The sequence below is a fragment of the Dendrobates tinctorius genome, unplaced genomic scaffold (assembly GCF_039654945.1).
Source record: "Dendrobates tinctorius isolate UK_male_01 unplaced genomic scaffold, ASM3965494v1 ptg000017l, whole genome shotgun sequence".
NCBI classification, from domain to species: domain Eukaryota; kingdom Metazoa; phylum Chordata; class Amphibia; order Anura; family Dendrobatidae; genus Dendrobates; species Dendrobates tinctorius.
In genome coordinates this window covers 18250871-18275790 of record NW_027361685.1, presented here as the reverse complement: position 1 = coordinate 18275790, position 24920 = coordinate 18250871, and the positions used below count along the sequence as shown (strand labels likewise).

General features: G+C 44.2%; 1 protein-coding gene across 1 annotated transcript in view; it reads right to left on the bottom strand.

Moving 5' to 3' along the window:
• Positions 1-5202: 5202 nt before the first annotated feature.
• LOC141082466 (uncharacterized) overlaps positions 5203-24920 on the bottom strand; it is a 98267-nt gene continuing 78549 nt past the window's right edge. The window contains exons 6-7 of the mRNA XM_073566407.1: positions 17443-17533; positions 5203-7484 (exon numbers count right to left, since the gene is read on the bottom strand). Of these exons, the coding sequence (XP_073422508.1) occupies positions 5521-7484; positions 17443-17533 (2055 nt within the window). The 3' untranslated portion in view covers positions 5203-5520. The remainder of the gene's footprint in view (positions 7485-17442; positions 17534-24920) is intronic.

The window sequence follows — 24920 nt, the reverse complement described above, 5'->3', positions numbered from 1 at the left end:
AAAAGCATTAGGAAACTGACGGCATTTGGGAATTATATTACAGAGATTGGAATGATGGACCTGTGGAGGGTGAGGAATGAGAACGCGGTGTGCTACTCTTGTTATTCGGCGACACATGGGTCTCTCTCACGAATAGATATGGCACTGGGACATGAACTAATGGCGCAACTGGTCTGTGGAGTGGAATACCCCCCAAGGGTGATTCCAGACCATAAGCCTATAGAATTGTCCATTAGATGGGTAGGAGGGAAGATTGGGAAGGGAGGTGGGTGGAAGCTGAACCCAGTGTGGCTGGAATATATTGATATGAATACTATAAAGGAAGAACTGGAGGAGTATTGGCGGATTACTGAAGGCAGTGCTGATAGTCGGGTGGTGTGGGACGCTATGAAAGCGGTCCTAAGGGGTCTTTTGCTTCAAGAGATGTCCAGGTGTAGGTCGAAATCTCAGCTAGAAGACAGGAAAATAATAGAAACTTGGGAGAGGGTGGAGAGGGATGTGGTACTGGACCATCAGCAGAAAATCAGAGTAGGCCAAGGGGTGCACAGGAAGAGGTTAATAAGGTGTATCTGAGGAAAGCAGAGAGGAGGAGGGCCTTCCAGAAAACGCAATTTTATGATGAAGGTGAAAAAGTGGGGCCTCTGTTGTCAGTGGTGGTAGCGGCGCAGAGGGAATCGTCTTATGTATATAAATTGAAGACTGATGAGGGAAGGGAGGTGGGGGACACAGTATTTTGGAGGAATTTAGACGATTCTATAATCAGTTATATTCTTCGGGATCCGGGGACTCATTTAGGGACATAGAGGGTTTTCTTCAGGAAGCATGGCTCCCGAGTATTAAAGATAGTGATAGGGGGAGACTGGAGCTGCCCGTAACAAAAGACGAGATAGAAATGGCTATTACATCTATGGCTAATAATAGGGCCCCGGGGGCAGATGGTATCCGAGTGAAATTTACAAACAATTAATTGAGATGGTAACACCCAGCCTGCAAAAGGTTTTTGAAGAGACTCTTCAGCAGAGTGAATTACTGGCGTCCATGAGGGAGGCGGTGGTGGTGGTTATTCCGAAAGAGGCAAGAGATCCGGGGTTGGCAGAATCTTATAGGCCCATCTCGTTGCTGACGGTGGATGTAATGATTTTGGCTAGCCGTTTGGCGAGTGTGGTTCAGGATCTTGTCCATCCGGACCAATACGGTTTTATGCCAAAAAAAGTGTACGGCGATTAATTTGCGTAGAATTTTTCTGAACTTGCAGCTGCCGTCACACAATAGGGGCAGTAGGGTTGTGGTATCATTGGATGCGCGTAGAGCATTTGATAGTGTTGAGTGACAGTATCTTTGCAGGGTATTGGAACGCTTTGGTTTTGGGCCAACCTTTATTTCATGGATACGGTTGCTATATACTTTCCCGACCGCTAGGGTCAAAGTTAACGGGCAAATGTCTGGGAGTTTTTCGTTTCATAGGGGGACTAGGCAGGGGTGTCCACTGTCCCCCTACTTTTTGTATTGGCAGTGGAGCCCCTGGAGCAGACAATTAGGAGGACGGCTTCGGTTAAAGGGTTCAGATATGGCTTGGTAGAAGAAAAAGTATAACTGTATGAAGATGATGTGTTGCTTTTTTTGGAGGATTCCGGAGAGTCGTTGTTGAGAGCAATGGAAATTATTAAAACATTTAGGTCTACATCGGGATTAGAAATTAAGTGGGAAAAATCCACTGTCATGGCTGTAGATGATTGTGTTGTTGATTTGCCAGTGTCGGGGGAGGGTAGTAGGTTAGCAGTGGCGAGACAGTTTAAATACCTGGGCATTCAGGTGGCACTTCTGATTTTGAGCTATGCAGATTTGAATCTGATTCCACTGCTGAGTAAGTTTGGGAGTAAAGTAGGGGCGTGGTGTAAACTGTATCTTTCAGTAGAGGGAAGAATTAATCTGATTAAGATGATTTTGATGCCCCAACTGCTATACGCCTTGCACAATGCCCCTATCTGGTTCCCTAAGCGGTGGTTTCGTACTATTGACTCTATATTTAGGGATCTTGTGTGGGAAAATAGCAGCCAAGGATCAGACTTGAGATATTACAGAGGCCCAAGGATGGAGGGGGACTGGTGCTTCCGAACCCTTGGATTTATTACTTAGCTGCTCAGGGCCAACAGATGAGGGGGTGGAAGGATGTGTCTGGGGCTGGTTCAATACAAAGGGTCTTGGTCCAGGTGACGGGGAGGGATACCTTGGTTCAGGGGTTGGAGGCAGGAAGGTTTAGGAAGTTGGGTTTGATGTATCCTACTTTAGCGCTGATACATAAAGTCTGGGAGGCAATTAAAAAGATGAGGGGTTTGGAACACTTGACAAATTTTTCCCCGATATAGCAAAACGAGACTCTACCGGAATTTGTTAAAATGGGAGAATTTAAAAAATGCATGAGACTGGGAATACAGTACATGGTTCAGGTGCAGGACGCGCAGAGACTGGTGCCGTTTGGAAAGTTCCAGGAAGATTACGGGCTACGGGAGGTCTGCAGATTTCAATATGGGCAGTGTAGGCATGCTTATGGTACGCAGAGTAGGACGATGAATATGGAGGTTCACAAGGATATATTGATTATGTCTGTGCAGAGGGGGGAACAAAAGGGGTAGTGTCGGGCATTTATAAGGATCTAATGCATACTTTTTTAAATAATTATCCTATTAGAGCACAGGGGAAATGGGAGGAGTTGGGTAGGATAGAGGAAGATAAATGGGAAGTGATTATGGAATACATACCCCAATTATCGCTGAGTGAACCGGGCAGACTCTCGCAGATATATGTACTCCATAGAGTATATAGGACTCCTGGATGGCTGTATAGAGCGGGTCTGAGACAGACTTCTGAGTGTCCTCGGTGCCGAATGGAGGGGGCTGGAGTTCTCTATATGTTATGGCAGTGTCCAAATCTGAACCCATATTGGACGGCGGTGCTTAATGCCATAGGAGGCGCGTATGGTTGTAGGATTGAGAGGGATCCTGTGGTGTGTATACTGGGATATGTGGAGGAGGTCCAGGTACATAATAAATATAAGGTGGCTCTAGCTAGATTATTATATATTGCGCAAAAACTGATCGCCAGACACTGGATAAATGAAGATCCGCCGACACTGAGGGAATTTTTCAGACAATCTGACTATATTGTGAATACGGAAAAAAACATTTACATTAAAAGAAAAGGCAAAAGAACATCTGAGACACTGTGGACACCTTGGGTGGAGAGAAGATGACCCTGAACTTAGGTTACACCATCCATTATTTGCTGCTCTTGTATGTAATGGGGGGGAGAGAATTTCTGAAACTAATGACCATTGTTAATGCTGTTCTCATTGCGATTTTTGTTCTTTTGTTTTGTACCTTAAATTTGGTTAAATAAAAATTTATCTGATTTAAAAAAAACTATATGGGCCCACTCACCCTGACAGTGCATTTGTTTGGGGGCCTGGGCAGGTCAGCATCTCTGCCTCTTATCTGTGTTTTAAATTATATTTTGCACAAATTATATTTACCCAAATTATATTTTCTTGTCTTAACTCTATACTATTTAACATTAGAAGCTGTGTATTTTTGTAGTTATTTGTATGTATACATGATTGATTACCACTTCTGTCTGTAAAAACAATCCCTTTTAACCCCTTTCTGACATTGGGTGTAAATGTACGCTGTCAGACTCCGTCCTTTTGATGTGAGCCACGGCGCTGAGCCTACATCTTTTCTCGCACATGATGGGCCAGAAATCCCGCACATCAGTGACCCTGTCACATGAGCGCGGGTCACTGATGAGTTAGCATGACAACCAGAAGTCTCCAGCCGACCTCTATGGTTGTCACTGCCGGATCCTATGAGCGCTGCCCAGTGGTTGGCGCTCATAGCAAGTGAGCAACTCTGCTACATACAGGTGATCTGAGCATTGCCTGTATGTAGCAGAGCCGATCAGGTTATAGCAGCTTCTAGCCTCCCATTGAGACTATTGAAGCATGCCTGTGGAGACATGGGGTGGTCAGCGGGTGCCCCCATCCACTGGCTGAAACCACATGAATCAGGGATCGTCCTACCGAACGCCGGCTCTCCCTTTAACATGGGCATAACGCTACTCAGACAACACACAGTGAGGGTAAAACAGTGTGGCAATGCTTTTTTGAACCACAAAACAGGCAGCTAACACATAGAACAGTCCCAGCAAAATACCCAACAGAGTGAACATTACAGAGTCTCACCCTTCCGCTGATTCGCTCCCAGGGTCGCTACCCCACCTGTGGCACGCACAGAGAGGAGGTAACGACAAGTGTAGGAAGATGACAATCCATTCAGTCCATACAAGGTAAAAGGCCAGTTGATCCGAGGATCACAACCTGGCTTCTCCAATCGTATCCATGGTTCAGCAATAGTAGATCTGTATAGATCTGTATTCTTCCAACCGAGGCTGAAAACCCCTAGGTTGTTTCCTGTAGAATGATAGATCCATGTCTCTCGTGATGTGAAAACTATATGAAGTATATAGTTTGAAGTCTGGGATCTGCCTATATGGGGCTAGTTTTCTGTTTCGGATAACATGATACATGATTTTAATTGTTTTTTGTCCAGTCTCGCTTGAATATAGATCAATATTAAATAGTCACCTGATGACGCCTTTGGCGATCACAATGAAACCCATAGAAATGAGAGGCTTGGAGAGTGAGTGTGTATACATCACCTCACCCTATATACTGAAATGTGGGGTGTTTTTTTCTCTTAGTCACCTACTGACTAACCTTCAGGGGGTGAATTATGGGTATAGTTTTACATTTGGAATTAATGAAGTTTAGTTTTATCTCTTTGTCAGCAAACATGAGGAATGACAAGAGACAACCCATTTAAGAAAATTCAAGTTTGGTTAAAACTATTCCAACATTATGAACATAAAAAAGGCTTCTCCCTTACGGGACGTCTCTGATGTTTATTAACAGCTGATTTCCAAGTAAAATATTTCCCACATTAAGAAAATAAAAAAGACTTCTCCCCTGTGTGACTGCTCTGATGTTTAACAAGAAGCGCTTTCCAGTTAAAATATTTCCCAGATTCTGAACAGGAAAAAGGCTTCTCCCCTGTGTGGGTTCTCTGGTGAGGTGGCTCAGTAGTTATCTCTGCAGCCTTGTAGTGCTGTAATCCTGGGTTCAACTTCCCACCAAGGACAACATCTGCAAGGAGTTTGTATGTTCTTCCCGTGTTTGCGTGGGTTTCCTCCTGCATTTCAAAGACATACTGATAGGGAATTTACATTGTTATCCCCATTGGGGACAGTGATGATAATGTGTGCAAACTGAAAAGGGCTGCGGAATATGTAAGCGCTATATAAAAAGATAGATTATTATTAGTAAGATTCCATTTCTGGTTAAAACATTACCACATTATGAACAGGAAAAATGGCTTCTCTGATGTGATCAAGATTTATTTTTCATTTAACAAGAAAGAAGTTTCTCCCATGTGTGTTATTTGGTGTGGAACAAGACTCCCTTTCTGGCTAAAAATTGTTCCACATTATGAACATGAAAAAGGTTTCTCCCCTTGGGTGAGTTCTCTGGTGCCTAACACACTCTGATTTAGTGCAAAAACATTTCCCACATTCTGAACATGAAAAAGGCTTCTCCCCTGTGTGAATTCTCTGGTGTCTAACAAAATGTGATTTATGTGCAAAACATTTCCCACATTCTGAACAGCAAAAAGGCTTCTCCCCTGTGTGAGTTTTATGGTGATTAACCAAATCTGATTTCAGCTTAAAACATTTCCCACATTCTGAACAGGAAAAAGGCTTCTCCCCTGTGTGAGTTCTATGGTGATAAACCAATTGTGATTTCCGGTTAAAACATTTCCCACATTCTGAACAGGAAAAAGGCTTCTCCCCTGTGTGAGTTCTCTGGTGTCTAACAAAATCTGATTTATGTGCAAAACATTTCCCACATTCTGAACAGGAAAAAGGCTTCTCCCCTGTGTGAGTTCTCTGGTGTCTAACAAAATCTGATTTATGTGCAAAACATTTCCCACATTCTGAACAGGAAAAAGGCTTCTCCCCTGTGTGAGTTCTCTGGTGAGTAACAAAATGTGATTTCTGTATAAAACATTTCCCACATTCTGAACAGGAAAAAGGCTTCTCCCCTGTGTGAGTTCTATAGTGATTAACCAAATCTGATTTCTGGTTAAAACATTTCCCACATTCTGAACAGGAAAAAGTCTTCTCTCCTGTGTGAGTTCTCTGGTGAGTAACAAAATGTGATTTCTGTATAAAACATTTCCCACATTCTGAACAGGAAAAAGGCTTCTCCCCTGTGTGAGTGCTATGGTGATTAACCAAATCTGATTTCTGGTTAAAACATTTCCCACATTCTGAACAGGAAAAAGGCTTCTCCCCTGTGTGAGTTCTATGGTGATAAACCAATTGTGATTTCTGGTTAAAACATTTCCCACATTCTGAACATGAAAAAGGCTTCTCCCCTGTGTGAATTCTCTGGTGTCTAACAAAATGTGATTTATGTGCAAAACATTTCCCACATTCTGAACAGCAAAAAGGCTTCTCCCCTGTGTGAGTTTTATGGTGATTAACCAAATCTGATTTCAGGTTAAAACATTTCCCACATTCTAAACAGGAAAAAGGCTTCTCCCCTGTGTGAGTTCTATGGTGATAAACCAATTGTGATTTCCGGTTAAAACATTTCCCACATTCTGAACAGGAAAAAGGCTTCTCACCTGTGTGAGTTCTCTGGTGTCTAACAAAATCTGATTTATGTGCAAAACATTTCCCACATTCTGAACAGGAAAAAGGCTTCTCCCCTGTGTGAGTTCTCTGGTGAGTAACAAAATGTGATTTCTGTATAAAACATTTCCCACATTCTGAACAGGAAAAAGGCTTCTCCCCTGTGTGAGTTCTCTGGTGAGTAACAAAATGTGATTTCTGTATAAAACATTTCCCACATTCTGAACAGGAAAAAGGCTTCTCCCCTGTGTGAGTTCTCTGGTGAGTAACAAAATGTGATTTCTGTATAAAACATTTCCCACATTCTGAACTGGAAAAAGGCTTCTCCCCTTTGTGAGTTCTCTGGTGAGTAACAAAATGTGATTTAAGTGCAAAACATTTCCCACATTCTGAACAGCAAAAAGGCTTCTCCCCTGTGTGAGTTTTATGGTGATTAACCAAATCGGATTTCTGGTTAAAACATTTCCCACATTCTGAACATGAGAATGACTTCTTTGCTTTAGTAGCAGGTTGTTTTTTAATGCCTCTTTTGTGACATTGATTTCCCTTATTAGTCAGTAATGAATCAGAAGATGGGACCCGTTTCATAGGATCAGATGACAGATCTTTGCTGTGAATGGATGATGATATATCTGGAGTAACAGCAATCACTTCAGTTGTATCTTGTTGGATCTCAAGATGATCAGATTTAAAAATTGAAGATGTCAGCTGTCCCTCTGATCTCCTGGTACAGTCATCTGCTAAGATAAAAAACTATTATTTATTAATAAAATATCCTTGAGTTTTATATTTTTGAACATTTCTACTTACGGTAGCTTGCCATTTTTATGGACAGCTTATGTAAAAACCTTTAATTATTTACCAAGACAATGACAGTTCACAGTCTAATAGAAAACCTTGTTGGATGAACCAGTAGTGTGTGGTGTTCAACTGTTTGTTCATTCTGCCTCCCAAATATCAAATATAAAGAAACCATTCAATGTTATGTAGGCGAAAATAATACCAATTCTCATCTCACAAAACCAAGTCCCCACTCAGGTCCATCATCTGTCAATGGAAAAACAGAGGTTCCCGCACTATTAGTGGCTCAAAGGCTGCTGAAAAGCAACAAGGTTTCTATAAACCAATCCAGCAAAATCCGCTCTCATTTTGGAGTCTTGCAGTGTGCGCAAACAGCATTTAGGCTGTGCTCACACGTAGCGTTTTTTTCGCGCTTTTTCCACGGATTTGCCAAAAAAACGATTAAAATACACTTCCTATTCATTTCTATGCATTTTGCACTTTTTGTGCATATTGATGTTTTTTACCGCGAAAAAACAAAACCGCTTCGCTGTAAAAACGCAGCATGCTCATTAATTTCACGGATTTTTCCGCATTTCTGGCTAGTTCTATGTGTATGGAATTGCGCGGAAAAAAAACCGCATAAAAACCGTGCTTTTTTTTTGCGCAAAAACCATGCAAAAAACACACGGAAAACGCGCAGAAAAAACGTGCGGTTTCTGGGAAGGAATCCGGTTTATAAGCAGAAATTTTCTGCATACATGTGCACATAGCCTTAGGATCCCTGTATTTAGCAATATTATAGTGAGAAGAATCCACTTAATTTTTGGTGTGTGTCTCCTGGAGCACAATCTGGGCACTATGTGCTGGGTAAGAAAATGGCAAATGTGTAATTTTCACTCTCCAACATCCACTGCATGTTAATTTCCGGAAAGTGGCTGTAGAGTCAAAATATTCACTCCTCCTACACACATGGTCTAAATTGTTGGTACCCCTCGTTTAAGGACAGAAAAACCCACAATGGTCACAGAAATAACTTGAATCTGACAAAAGTAATAATAAATCAAAAATCTATGAAAATTAACAAATGAAAGTCAGACATTGCTTTTCAACCATGCTTCCACAGAATTTAAAAAAGGAAAACTCATGAAATCGGCCTGGACAGAAATGAAGGTTCCCTTAACTAAAATATTTTGTTGCACAACCTTTTGAGGCAATCACTGCAATCAAACGATTCCTGTACCTGTCACTGAGACTTCTGCACCTCTCGACAGGTATTTTGGCCCACTCGTCTCGTGTGTGAAGGTTGCCTTTTCCAGATGAAATGTTTCAGCTCTTTCCAAAGGTGCTCATTAGAATTTAGGTCAGGGCTCATAGAAGGCCACTTCAGCACAGTCCAATATTGTCCTCTTAGCCATTCTTGCCTGTTTTTAGCTGTGTATTGTGTCATTATCCTGTTGCAAGATCCATGACCTGCGACTGAGATCAAGATTTCTGACATCGGGCAGCACATTTCTCTCTAGAATCCCTTGATAGTCTTGAGATTTCATTGTACCCTGCAGATTCTAGACACCCTGTGCCAGATGCAGCAAAGCAGCCCCAGAACGTACAAAGTCTCCTCCATGTTTCACAGTAGGAACAGTGTTCTTTTTGTGATATGCCTCATTTTTCCGTCTATGAACATAGAGCTGATGTGCCTTGCCAGAAAGTTCCATTTTTATCTCATCTGTCCTTCGGAAATTCTCCCAGAAGCTTTGTAGCTTGTCAACATGTAGTTTGGCAAATTCCAGTCTGTTTTTCATGATTTTTTTTTCAACAATGGTGTCCTCCTTGGTCATCTCCCATGAAGTCCTCTTTGGCTCATACAACGACGGATGGTGCGATCTGACACCGATGTTCCTTGAGCTTAAACTTCACCTATAATCTGTTTAGAAGTTTTTCTGGGCACTTTTGTTACCATTCATATTATCCATCTATTTGATTTGTCATCAATTTTCCTCATATGGTCATGTCCAGGGAGGTTGGCTACAGTCCCATGGATATTAAATTTCTGAATAATATGGGCAACTTTAGTCACAAGAACATGAAGCTGCTTGGAGATGGTCTTATAATTTTTAAGGGGCCTGTCACACTAAGCGATATCGCTAGCAATATCGCTATAACGTCACTGGTTTTTGTGACGTTATAGCGATATTGCTAGCGATATCGCTATGTCTGATACTTACCTCCGACCGCTCCCCCGCTGGTTATCGCTGATCGCGCAAGAACATCCTGGACCGTTTCTCGTCGTCAGCCTCCTGCTGGGCTTCCTGTGGCGCCGACGAGCGATTGGTGGATGCGGGCGGGAGGACGTCAGGATCGCCTCGTCTGACAAGTAGCGACCCCCGACCCCTGCGATGTCGCTGGTGAGATTTGCCTGTGTGGCAGCTCACTAGCGACCACTTAGCGATGCACCAGAGATCCTGACTGCGTCATATCGCTGGTCGGGATCGCTGGTGCATCGCTAAGTGTGACAGTATCTTAACATGTTTGTCTATAACTTTCTTTCTAATCTCCTGAGACAACTCTTTCCTTCGCTTCCTCTGGTCCATGGTGAGTGTGATACGCACCATGTCAACACACAGCACAGTGAGGATCTGTAGCCTCTATACAGGCCACTCACTGATTCCAGGATTGTAGACACCTGTGATGCTAATTAGTGAACACCCCGTGATTTACACATTCTGTGGAAGCTTGATTGAAAAGCAATGTCTGACTTTCAATTGCTCATTTCCATAGATTTTTTCTTTATTATTACTTTTGTCAGATTCAAGTTATTTCTGTGACCATTGTGGGTTTTTCTGTCATTAAAAGAGGGGTACCAACAATTTTGACCCCGTGTATATAGATTACAACCATCAGTGAATTAATTAAAAAACATGGAATCACTTCATGGGGATTTTGACTATTCTGGTTTTCTGTCATTTAGTTATATTAGGGCTTCTGCATATGGTGTGTCCAATTTCATCTGGGATCTGTTCCTGCTGTCCAGCTGGAGTAATCTGCTCCCTACTTCAGCCAACTGGAAAGTACCACACCCTACTAAAGCGCAAAGCACATGGCCGGAATCTGCCAGATACAGCGCTGTCTCCTCTGGTTCAGTCCTCTGTGCTCAGCTTGCGGCTTGTGTATTTGTTTCCTGCTGTGACCGTGGCCCCTTTACTGACTACTCTTGTGTCTTCTGATTCTGTATTCTGTCCTTCTGGTTCTGACCCAGCTACCTGACTATTCTTCTTGCCATCTAACACCACAGAATAGCAGGTAACACCATGGTCCAAGCCTAGGGGTCCCAGTGTAAGTCCAGATTCCATGTAAGGGTGTTATAGGGCGATGAGCAAGGCAATCCTTGGGATATGGAAAGCAGAGAAGATAGAGCCAATCATGTTCATGGTGGACATCCTTTGAGCTGCCAGGTGACCATGAACAGTGCTCCCAATACATTGTGTCTGCAAACTATTCCAGCTAGATCTGCATTCAAACAGCTAAATGGCGCTCCTTCCCTTCTGAACACTGCCATGTGCCCAGACAGTAGTGTACAACCGTATGTAGGGTATAGTGCGAAGCTGGAGAATAATTTGTAAGATCCATTTGTTTTCTATTATCCTTTGTGAATAATTTACCACCACATAAAGTGACACACGTCAGATATTAATAATGGGGCCTGATTAAGAACACAAAACTGGCCGCAGGAAGAGGTTAAATCAGAGGATTTTGGACACTACTGTAATCACACACTGTGACTATAGACAATAACATCTACTGAAATGATCAAACTCCACAGTCTCCATCAGTAATAAATGAGCAGCTAGTGGTGAAATCTCTCTGGGGTAATTAGAGTATGGGGCTCGGTGACGTCACAATCTAAACTATCGTAAGCTCCAATATTTTCTGTCAGATGAGTTTCAAGAAGAAATATTACACATTTATAGAGAACTGTGTATAATAGTGCAGAGCTGAGATGTCTTAAAGGGAACCTGTCAGCAGGATTGTGCTCAGTAACCTACAGACACTGATTACAATGATACCTGGTGATGAAATCCGTCTTGTGGTTGTTGTGTAATCTGTATTTGTAGTTTTCAGTTAATGAGATTCTCGTGCTCTGGGGCGGGGCTGTGGGTGGGGCTGTGGGCGGGGTTTTATGTGGTGCTCTGATTACATATTCATCTGTATTGGCTTATGACAGGTCGCTGATCCCTCACTGACCTGCCCCCATTATTACATAATGCATATAATCAAGAAAAACACATCCAGCCCATAAACTGAACTTGGTCCACACCCTAAATCAAGTTTCTGAGACTGGGATAAAAGGCTGCTACTATATATAAGTGTAACTGAATTTTATACTATTAGGATTTGTACTGTGTTTTTATGATACCTGATGAAGGATATACACTGTATCCGAAACGCGTTGTCTCTCTTTTTTAACCTATGAAATAAAAAAATATGGAATATCATCTTTGGATGTGAGTCCTGGGAAGCGCTGCCGTTTATGGGCTGGATGTGCCTTTCTTGATTTACTCATCCTGTGTGAGCCTGAACCCGGCTCTTTCACTTGGATCCACCCGAGGCAAGCTGCAAGCCCTGTCTTCTGAGAAGTATTCCAAAAGGAAGGATTTTTGAGGATACATAATCCAAAGCTATATTAGTCTTCTATCAGGTGAGTGCATAAAATTGTGCACCCTTTAAAGACTACAATATTGTGTTTACGCACTTAGGGCTCCGCAAATTGTCTGTCTTCTCTCCCAAACAGGGGTTTTTTTGCATAATGCATATAATAGCATTGATATCACTGTTGATAATGCCTATAATTGTCACGTCCGCCATGTCTGTTTTGCCTCATGAACCCCTGGAGCGATGTGCATGCGCACCTTGGGTCTGCTATAACTGCTTGATCCCTAGAGCAGTGTGCACACTCACCTCAGGTCTGCTGGGCTGCAGGATGCCAAACATAAGGGATATGATGTAAAATTATTGGAAAAAACTACAGAAGTAGTTAGAAAAAATACAAAGGGACCAATTATTGGACTCTACAAAAGAACGGATTCCGAATGATTTTTTTGTCAAAAATGAAATTCCGATTATTTTACAATATAATTCGAACGTCAGGATTATTAGGAACATTGTCAATAGACATTGGAACATTTTACAAAATGATAAAATTATTGGGGAAACATTACCTATGTATCCGAGGTTTGTTTTTCGGAAGGCAAATAATCTTGGTAATTTGATTGCACCTTCAATTCCAAGAATTTCCAACGTTAACAGTAATGGTGGTCAAAATCTCTTATGTGGTTTTTTCTCGTGTAGGAAATGTGGACCATGTAAAAAATTAAACACTAAAAAACAAAAAATGATCACTAATAAAGGGATTGAGAATAGAATCACCGATTTTATTGATTGCAATACTAAAGGGGTTATTTATGGGTTTAGTTGTCCATGTGGCAAATTATATATTGGAAGAACCATTCGTCCAATGTGGGTACGAATCGCTGAACATCTTCGTAATATTATCAATAAATTTACTGGCCATCCTCTTTCCAATCACTTTTTTACACATCATGGAGGTTCTATTAGTGGTATTACGGTAACTGGTATTAGAATAGTTAAGAAAAACTGGAGAAAAGGAAATTTTATTGAACAAATGTCTAAAGTAGAAAGTGAGTGGATATTTAAAATGAACACTCTTAGACCACATGGCTTAAACAGCGAGATTGAATTATTTGCTTTCAATAAATAGGTCCAATACATTATATGGACTGGGTATATATGTGTCTCCTCAATGACAGCAAACATCTCTGAGGAAGGAGGCAGTAAGCCTCCGAAACGCGTAGGATTGGTTGCGAGTTCCGTCAGTCTTACTTTGCCGATCACGTGACCTAACACGTGACTGTGACGTCACGCAAGGTCCTGTACCTTGCCGGCATTTACCGCGTCTCCCGCTGCATGTTCCATTGTCCACGGACATTGCAGCACTGGGGAGACTGGGCGATTGCTACCGGCCGGAGCATCGCCCGTTAGTATATTAGAGGTGACCATATCATTTTTTACCCATTATTACTCCTCAATTTTTTGGACTTACTATTTCACCACTATTGGAGTTCATCAAAGTTCATCAGGAGAGGAATTGCCAGGTGGTGAATCCAAGACTGTCACACATCGCATATGGTCTGAACAACAACCTGTATGGTCAGTACGATTCCCCTCCTTTGGTGAGAGACGCACCAATGTATATTGAACATTAAGATTGGCTGCATTTTTTTTAAAAAGTTTTGCTCCTTGGTTGTAGTGAGATATACATATTTACACGTTTATACTTGAAATCCTGTTTTCTATGAAGTTAGTGTTTTATGTGGGTGGTTTTTCTCTTTATAGTGAGATATATAGGTTCTTATACGGAGACATATGAAACACTAGACAATAATCCTGCCTCCCACTAAGAGAGTGATTATATGTGGGTATTACTAGCGCAATTCTTTGTTTTTATTTTAATATATATATATATTTATCTTAAATTGTCTGTCATCCACTTCCGTCTGGATGTCGTCGAATCCCACAATCCACAGCGCCGCACCGGAAGTACGCCGACCGCCATATTGGAATACCAAAGTGATGGGTATTCCAATATGGCACATGCTGGTGATACCAGGCCCTCCCACAGTACCACCAGTGGGATACCGCCGGGACCCTCCCGCCACCACCGGACCCGCCGCTGCCTGCCCACCTACCTCTGTCACAGCCGGCAGTAAAGACCGCAGCTTGCGGCCTGTGCTGGAGATGGGGTGCGGGCGCCCTCTGGTGACGCCGCACCCCATCTCCAGCACAGGCCGCAAGCCACAGTCTTTCCTGCCAGCTGGCTGCTGCTAGAAACCCACCTCGCCGCTGGACCCGCCGCTGCCTGCCCATGTACATATACACACACGTACTCACATACACACATGTACTCACATACACACAGACACACCTCCAGCACAGGCCGCAAACCACCCTCTTTCCTGCCAGCTGTGACTGCACGGAGGTGGGTGCGCAGGCAGCTGCGGGACACACACACCCACATGTACACACACATACACTTCCCTCTCGATGCGATAACATCGGGCACACCTCTAGTCAACAATAATATCAATGCTATTATATGCATTATGTAATAATGGGGGGCAGGTCAGTGAGGGGTCAGTGACCTGTCATAAGCCAATACAGATGAATATGTAATCAGAGCACCACATAAAGCCCCGCCCACAGCCCCGCCCCAGAGCACGAGAATGTCATTAACTGAAAACTACAAATACAGATTACACAACAGTAAACCAGAGTGGCCCTCATTTATGGTGGACTATTGGAGCTACTATGACTCCTGAGCAGAAGATTAGAGGAAATAATATTGCTCCCCATTTCAGGAGAGATTGTGCAGTAATCTGAATTCCTTAGGATCAGAAACAATGTAATTTATGACGTGGAGAGAATCCATGACACCAGGGCTGGAGCCAACACATCTCCTGCAGGCGGGAATAAATGTATATTACAGCCCTCAGCCACACACAGCTTAGAGATCTATCATGGCACAGGTGGAATGTTTGTCCTGGAGATTATCACAATCCTCCTTGAAGTTAGTTGGTTTTAAAACAAATTGAAAAGTCAGGATAAAGCGAAATTCTGCTGTTATTCTACAGAAATTCACACTTAGCCTAAGGCCATGTGCACACGATGCAGATTTGCAGCGTTTCCGCAGCGGATTTTATCGCGCAGAAACGTTGCATATCCGCATTGTGATGTACAGTACCTTTAAAATGAATGAAAAAAAAAAAAAACGCTGTGCAGACGCTGCGGATTTTTGCGCGCGGTTTTCCTGCGGTACAAAATCCGCAGCATGTTACTTCTTTTGTGCGGTTTTCTATCTCCCCTGTTACCAAATCCGCAGGGGGAAGACCGCAATGGAAAACCGCGTGAAAAATGGAAGAAATCCGCAGGAAAAATGCAGGTCATTTGACCCGCGGTTTTCTTCCATTCTGCACGGAAAAATCCGCAGGGCTCAAAACTCCGTCTGCACTCAGCCTAAATGTGCAGTGAGGTTATGTGCACACGTTGCGGAACTCCAGCGGAAGTTACCGCGAGAATTCCGGAATTCCATTCCGCGGGAAAATCGCATTTTAAATTCCCGCGATTTTCCCATGGAAAAACTTGCGTTTTGCAAGTGTAATTAGCTTGCAGAATGCTAGCATTTTCCAAGCGATCTGTAGCATCCCTTGGAGAACTGATTCACAGGTTGGTCACACTCGTCAAACATAGTGTTTGACGAGTGTGACCAACGTTTTACTATTGAGGCTGCCTATGCGGCATCAATAGTAAAAGATCTAATGTTAAAAATAGTAAAAAAAAAACAAATACAAAAATTGGGCCATATTCACCTTCTGGCGTCCCGCGCAGCGTCCCCAGGCCTCCGCAATCCTCCGGCAGATCCCGTTCCCAGTGATGCATTGCGGCAATGACCTTTGACGTCGCGGTCTCACGAGATCGCTACATGATCGCGACACACGACGTCAGCAAAGGCATTGCAATGCATTACTGGGAACGGGAGCTGCCGCGTGTATTGCTGAGGCCTGGGGACGCTGCGCGGGACGCCGGAAGGTGAATATAACCCGATTTTTTTATTTTAATTCTATTTTTTACAGGGATATGGTACCCAGAGCCTGGAGGACAGTCTCCTCTCCTCCGGACCGTGGGTACCATCCGCAAATGTTCTGCTTACTTTTCGCATGGTGGGCACAGCCACATGCGGAAATTAAGCAGAACAATGCATCCCTACGTGGGTGGAATCGCCGCGATTCCACAAATTAATGAGCATGCTGCGGATTTTACCGCAAAGCGATTCCACCGCGGGAAAAGCCGCAGCATTAGCACAGCATTGCAGAATCCCATAGGATTGCATGGGTTGCTGTTTTTTCGTGTTTTCGCGGCAAAATCGCACGGTAAAAACCACCGCGAAAAAAACGCGATGTGTGAACGCAGCCTTACTGTTGTTAATCATAAAAGGGAAGTTTGGCCAGAAAGACTGGACCTGGTCTTGTAGGGACCATGAGACATTCAGCAGCACAGAAGGGAGAGAAGATTCATCCGATAAGATCTCAGGGATCTAGGAAGCCAACAGCATCATTACCCTCCGCTTTCTCTTACAGGCCCAGCATAAGATTTTTCTTCAAGTGATTTTCTATCTTGTCAGCACATTCTACGTACGCTGTCATTTGGCTTTATAGTTACAGATCTGGGCAGGTAACGGTCAGCGTCTCCTAATGTGAAGGAGAGAATGGCTAATTCCTGTCTCTTTGTCTTGAGAATAAACTTCAGTTTTGTGCAAGCCTTTACTGAGAAAAGAGAAGACATCTAAGGCCGGGATCACACTACTGTGTGTGATGCGAGAAACTCGCACGAGTCTCTCACATCAACAGCCATGTATTTCTATGCAGCCGCAGCTCCGGTCCTGAGTACAGGCAGCAGCGCTGGATGTTGATGCGAGAGACTCATGCGTTTCTTGTATCACACACGGTAGTGTGATTCCAGACTAACTCTGTGTTCGGTGTGACTCTTTAAGCGAGCTCTCGGCCTACATTGGGTCAGGTACAAGTAATCATATAGATCTCGCTATAAGGGATCACCCTCACACTAATCCCAGGGGGTAGGTGGATGCTCCAGGTGGTAAGTTCTATAGAAAAGGGCTTTCAATGGCCAAAGTCATTTGAACAGTTTTGGGTGGAGGAGGATGTTGTGGTCTAGAGTCAAAATGGTGACATGGTAATACGGCCGGACTACACCACCGATAAAGCAGCCACAGCCGGTGACTAAGAGGAATCTGTGACTTCTCTGCATTCAGTGGTTACTACTCACCTGGGTAGTCATATGTGGGAATCTCCTCTTTACACCGCTCATCATCTCTCACATATGTCTCTGTAGTATTAATATGGGTCAGATCTTCACCCTGAAACAAATATTGTAAGAGTCACAGACAGATGGAGAAGTCCCATCTATGATCAGCTCTAATCCTGCCATCTCCACCGTTCTCATTACACAAGTATAAAACATATAATACTGGTGGATAAAACAAGACTGAGCACAAGACCTTCACAGCCGTCTACACATCATAGGGGAGATCTCCTGACACCTTCTCTCCATCTACCTGATGATCCTGAGGAGCACTGGGATCTTCTTGGTTACAGTCCTGTGGAAGAAGAGGACGGGGACATCTCTCTGGTGTTGTCCTCTTACTGGATAGATCTGGAGGAAACACACACAGGGACTGAATTCATTCTCTACATACAGATAATTATAGGCCGTGTGTATTTAGTCCTGTCTATTACCTGGTGATGTGAGGGGCTGGGGAACCTCCATTATGACGTTCTTGTACAGATCTTTGTGTCCTTCTAAATACTCCCACTCCTCCATGGAGAAATAGACAGCGACATCCTGACACCTTATAGGAACCTGACACATACAATGATACCGTCATCCCCCGATCCCTTCATAGTGTTACAGTATAATGTCCCAGCATTCCCAGCAGTGTCACCTCTCCAGTCAGCAGCTCAATCATCTTGTAGATGAGTTCTAGGATCTTCTGGTCATTGATGTCCTCATGGATCAGGGGGTGAGGTGGAGGCCCCGTGATTGGGCTCAGGGGTCTTCCCCATCCCTCAGACACAGGGTCCTGACAGCGATCACTAGAGGTCTTCTTCACCACTGTGTAATCCTGGTTATGGAGAGACACATTAATAAATCTCACTACAGACATTTCCAGAGTCCTCACCTCTCCAGTTCTGTCCATCTGTTATTCCCATAGATAAGAATGATGTAATGTGACGTCATCAGAATCTCTCACCTCTCCAGTGAGACGGAAGAGGATCTCTAGGGTGAGGTGTAACATCCTCTCCGCCATCTTGTCTCTGTCCATATCCATCCTTGATGGGTAAATCAGGAAAATTCTCTTCTGTAGAAGATCTTCACTGAGAGGATCCGATATTGTAGAGACCTGAATGAGAAGATGATCCGATGTAACATCATAAGAATCCTGTGTAATAATACAATGACAGCAGCAATCTGCAGAGTCGGGAGATATGACTCTGCCAAATATAAATAGTATGAGATTCAGGACAGCCCTTAGTTCAGAACTACTACGGGCATACTCGCTGTCCCTATTTTTGATCACAAGGACCACATCCTTCATGAACCACTACATTGTTCAAGGCGACTTATGTGATCAAGGTCTTGAATGACCGAAACGTCATTCTGTCGCAATCACTATAAGAGCACTTGCTTTCAATAAATTTCACTAATAAGCAAATACTCCTTAAGTGTATGTGTGCAGGGATTCTAATAGACATATATATACATACACACACATTATATATATATATCTCTCTCTCTCTCTATCTATATACACACACACACACTAGCTGAAGAGCCCAGCGCTGCCCAGGCATAGTAACTAACTGTGGTTAGTTATAGCAAATTATAATTATCCTCCATCCCACAGAACCATGCCCATATACCCATCATACATATCCGCCATCCCATAGTCCCGTGCCCATATACTCATCATACATATTCGCCATCCCATAGTCGAGTGCCCATATACCCACCACACATTTTTCATCTCATAGTCCCATGCCCATATACCCATCATACATATCCTCCATCCCATAGTCCCATGCCCATATACCCATCATACATATCCACGATCCCATAGGCCAGTGCCCATATACCCATCATATATATCCTCCATCCCATAGTCCCATGCCCATATACCCATCACACATCCTCCATCCCATAGTCCCGTGCCCATATACCCATCATATATATCCTCCATCCCATAGTCCCATGCCCATATACCCATCATACATATCCTCCATCCCATAGTCGAGTGCCCATATACCCATCATATATATCCTCCATCCCATAGTCCCATGCCCATATACCCATCACACATCCTCCATCCCATAGTCCCGTGCCCATATACCCATCACACATCCTCAATCCCATAGTCCCGTGCCCATATACCCATCATACATATTCGCCATCCCATAGTCAGGTGTCCATATACCCATCACACATCCTCCATCCCATAGTCCCGCGCCCATATACCCATCATACATATTCTCCATCCCATAGTCCCGTGCCCATATACCCATCATACATATTCTCCATCCCATAGTCCCATGCCCATATACCCATCACACATCCTCAATCCCATAGTCCCGTGCCCATATACCCATCATACATATTCGCCATCCCATAGTCGTGTGCCCATATACCCATCATACATGTCCTCCATCCCATAGTCCCATGCCCATATACCAGTCATTCATATCCACGATCCCATAGGCCTGTGCCCATATACCCATCATACATATCCTCCATCCCATAGTCCCGTGCCCATATACCCATTACACATCCTCCATCCCATAGTCCAGTGCCCATATACCCATCACACATCCTCCATCTCATAGTCCCATGCCCATATACCCATCATACATATTCTCCATCCCATAGTCCCATGCCCATATACCCATCATACATATTCGCCATCCCATAGTCGAGTGCCCATATACCCATCACACATCCTCCATCCCATAGTCCCATGCCCATATACCCATCACACATTCTTCACCTCATAGTCCCATGCCCATATACCCATCATACATATCCTCCATCCCATAGCCCCGTGCCCATATACCCATCATACATGTCCTCCATCCCATAGTCCCATGCCCATATACCAGTCATTCATATCCACGATCCCATAGACCTGTCCCCATATACCCATCATACATATCCTCCATCCCATAGTCCCGTGCCCATATACCCATTACACATCCTCCATCCCATAGTCCCATGCCCATATACCCATCATACATATTCGCCATCCCATAGTCGAGTGCCCATATACCCATCACACATCCTTCATCTCATAGTCCCATGCCCATATACCCATCACACATCCTCAATCCCATAGTCCCGTGCCCATATACCCATCATACATATTCGCCATCCCATAGTCGAGTGCCCATATACCCATCACACATCCTCAATCCCATAGTCCCGTGCCCATATACCCATCATACATATCCTCCATCCCATAGCCCCGTGCCCATATACCCATCATACATGTCCTCCATCCCATAGTCCCATGCCCATATACCAGTCATTCATATCCACGATCCCATAGACCTGTCCCCATATACCCATCATACATATCCTCCATCCCATAGTCCCGTGCCCATATACCCATTACACATCCTCCATCCCATAGTCCCATGCCCATATACCCATCATACATATTCGCCATCCCATAGTCGAGTGCCCATATACCAATCACACATTCTTCATCTCATAGTCCCATGCCCATATACCCATCACACATCCTCAATCCCATAGTCCCGTGCCCATATACCCATCATACATATCCTCCATCCCATAGTCCCGTGCCCATATACCAGTCATTCATATCCACGATCCCATAGGCCTGTGCCCATATACCAGTCATTCATATCCACGATCCCATAGGCCTGTGCCCATATACCCATCATATATATCCTCCATCCCATAGTCCTATGCCCATTACACATCCTCCATCCCATAGTCCCATGCCCATATACCCATCATATATATTCTCCATCCCATAGTCCCATGCCCATATACCCATCATACATATTCGCCATCCCATTGTCGAGTGCCCATATAGCCATCACACATCCTTCATCCCATAGTCCCATGCCCATATACCCATCATATATATTCTCCATCCCATAGTCCCATGCCCATATACCCATCATACATATTCGCCATCCCATAGTCGAGTGCCCATATACCCATCATACATATTCTCCATCCCATAGTCCGATGCCCATATACCCATCATACATATTCGCCATCCCATAGTCGAGTGCCCATATACCCATCACACATCCTCCATCCCATAGTCCCATGCCCATATACCCATCACACATTCTTCACCTCATAGTCCCATGCCCATATACCCATCATACATATCCTCCATCCCATAGCCCCGTGCCCATATACCCATCATACATGTCCTCCATCCCATAGTCCCATGCCCACATACCAGTCATTCATATCCACGATCCCATAGGCCTGTCCCCATATACCCATCATACATATCCTCCAACCCATAGTCCCGTGCCCATATACCCATTACACATCCTCCATCCCATAGTCCCATGCCCATATACCCATCATACATATTCTCCATCCCATAGTCGAGTGCCCATATACCCATCACACATCCTTCATCTCATAGTCCCATGCCCATATACCCATCACACATCCTCAATCCCATAGTCCCGTGCCCATATACCCATCATACATATTCGCCATCCCATAGTCGAGTGCCCATATACCAATCACACATTCTTCATCTCATAGTCCCATGCCCATATACCCATCACACATCCTCAATCCCATAGTCCCGTGCCCATATACCCATCATACATATCCTCCATCCCATAGTCCCGTGCCCATATACCAGTCATTCATATCCACGATCCCATAGGCCTGTGCCCATATACCAGTCATTCATATCCACGATCCCATAGGCCTGTGCCCATATACCCATCATATATATCCTCCATCCCATAGTCCTATGCCCATTACACATCCTCCATCCCATAGTCCCATGCCCATATACCCATCATACATATTCGCCATCCCATTGTCGAGTGCCCATATACCCATCACACATCCTTCATCCCATAGTCCCATGCCCATATACCCATCATATATATTCTCCATCCCATAGTCCCATGCCCATATACCCATCATACATATTCGCCATCCCATAGTCGAGTGCCCATATACCCATCACATATCCTCCATCCCATAGTCACGTGCCCATATACCCATCATACATATCCTCCATCCCATAGTCCCGTGCCCATATACCCGTCATACATATCCTCCATCCCATAGTCCCGTGCCATATACCCATCATACATATCCTCCATCCCATAGTCCCGTGCCCATATACCCATCATACATATCCTCCATCCCATAGTCCTGTGCCCATATACCCTTCATACATATTCTCCATCCCATAGTCCCATGCCCATATACCCATCATACATATCCTCCATCCCATAGTCCAGTGCCCATATACCCATCACACATCCTCCTTCCCATAGTCCAGTGCCCATATACCCATCATACATATCCTCCATCCCATAGTCCAGTGCCCATATACCCATCATACATATCCTCCATCCCATAGTCCAGTGCCCATATACCCATCACATATCCTCCATCCCATAGTCCCATGCCCATATACCCATCATACATTTCCTCCATCCCATAGTCCCATGCCCATATACCCATAATACATATCCTCCATCCCATAGTCCAGTGCCCATATACCCATCATACATATCCTCCATCCCATAGTCCAGTGCCCATATACCCATCATACATATCCTCCATCCCATAGTCACGTGCCCATATACCCATCATACATATCCTCCATCCCATAGTCCAGTGCCCATATACCCATCATACATATCCTCCATCCCATAGTCCAGTGCCCATATACCCATCATACATATCCTCCATCCCATAGTCCCATGCCCATTTACCCATCATACATATCCTCCATCCCATAGTCCAGTGCCCATATACCCATCATACATATCCTCCATCACATAGTCCCATGCCCATATACCCATCACACATCCTCCATCCCATAGTCCCATGCCCATATACCCATCATACATATCCTCCATCCCATAGTCCAGTGCCCATATACCCATCATACATATCCTCCATCCCATAGTCCCATGCCCATTTACCCATCATACATATCCTCCATCCCATAGTCCAGTGCCCATATACCCATCATACATATCCTCCATCACATAGTCCCATGCCCATATACCCATCACACATCCACCATCCCATAGTCCCATGCCCATATACCCATCATACATATTCTCCATCCCATAGTCCCATGCCCATATACCCATCACACATCCTCCATCCCATAGTCCCATGCCCATATACACATCATACATATCCACCATCCCATAGTCCAGTGCCCATATACCCATCATACATATCCTCCATCCCATAGTCCCATGCCCATTTACCCATCATACATATCCTCCATCCCATAGTCCAGTGCCCATATACCCATCATACATATCCTCCATCACATAGTCCCATGCCCATATACCCATCACACATCCTCCATCCCATAGTCCCATGCCCATATACCCATCATACATATCCTCCATCCCATAGTCCAGTGCCCATATACCCATCATACATATCCTCCATCCCATAGTCCCATGCCCATTTACCCATCATACATATCCTCCATCCCATAGTCCAGTGCCCATATACCCATCATACATATCCTCCATCACATAGTCCCATGCCCATATACCCATCACACATCCTCCATCCCATAGTCCCATGCCCATATACCCATCATACATATTCTCCATCCCATAGTCCAGTGCCCATATACCCATCATACATATCCTCCATCCCATAGTCCCGTGCCCATATACCCATCATACATATCCTCCATCCCATAGTCCAGTGCCCATATACCCATCACACATCCTCCATCCCATAGTCCAGTGCCCATATACCCATCATACATATCCTCCATCCCATAGTCCCATGCCCATATACCCGTCATACATATCCACCATCCCATAGTCCAGTGCCCATATACCCATCACACATCCTCCATCCCATAGTCAACCATTATGACATAATGAGCGGCGGGGCTTGCAACCTATGACGACATCAGCGTCGCCATGGCAACCATTATGACATCATAATGAGGGGCGGGGCTTGACGTGCACACACTTTTTCTCCAGTATGTAGATAGAGGCAAAATTGTTTGGTGAATTGGACCGTGCAGGGTTAAAATTTCGCCTCACAACATAGCTTAGGACACTCTCGGGGTCCAGACGTGTGACTGTGCCAAATTTTGTGGCTGTAGCTGCGACGGTGCGGATGCCTATCCCGGACATACACACATACTTACATACACACTTGAGCTTTATATATTAGATATATATAATTTCACCATCAAAGAAAGTAAGGACTGCAGCACCCACTGATCCATATTGAAAGTCCATAGTTTATTTGTAGCAAAAGGTTAAAACTTCATGGCCGGGAGGCTGAAGAAAGGAGTGAGCAAACTCTGACGACGGCCTAACAGCGCTTCCACAGGTCAGCTATATATAACACATATATATATATTTATCTATTTATATAATCGTCTAATTCTGTCTGTCTGTAACGGAAATCCCGCGTCGCTGATTGGTCGCGCCTGGGGACATCACTGAAGG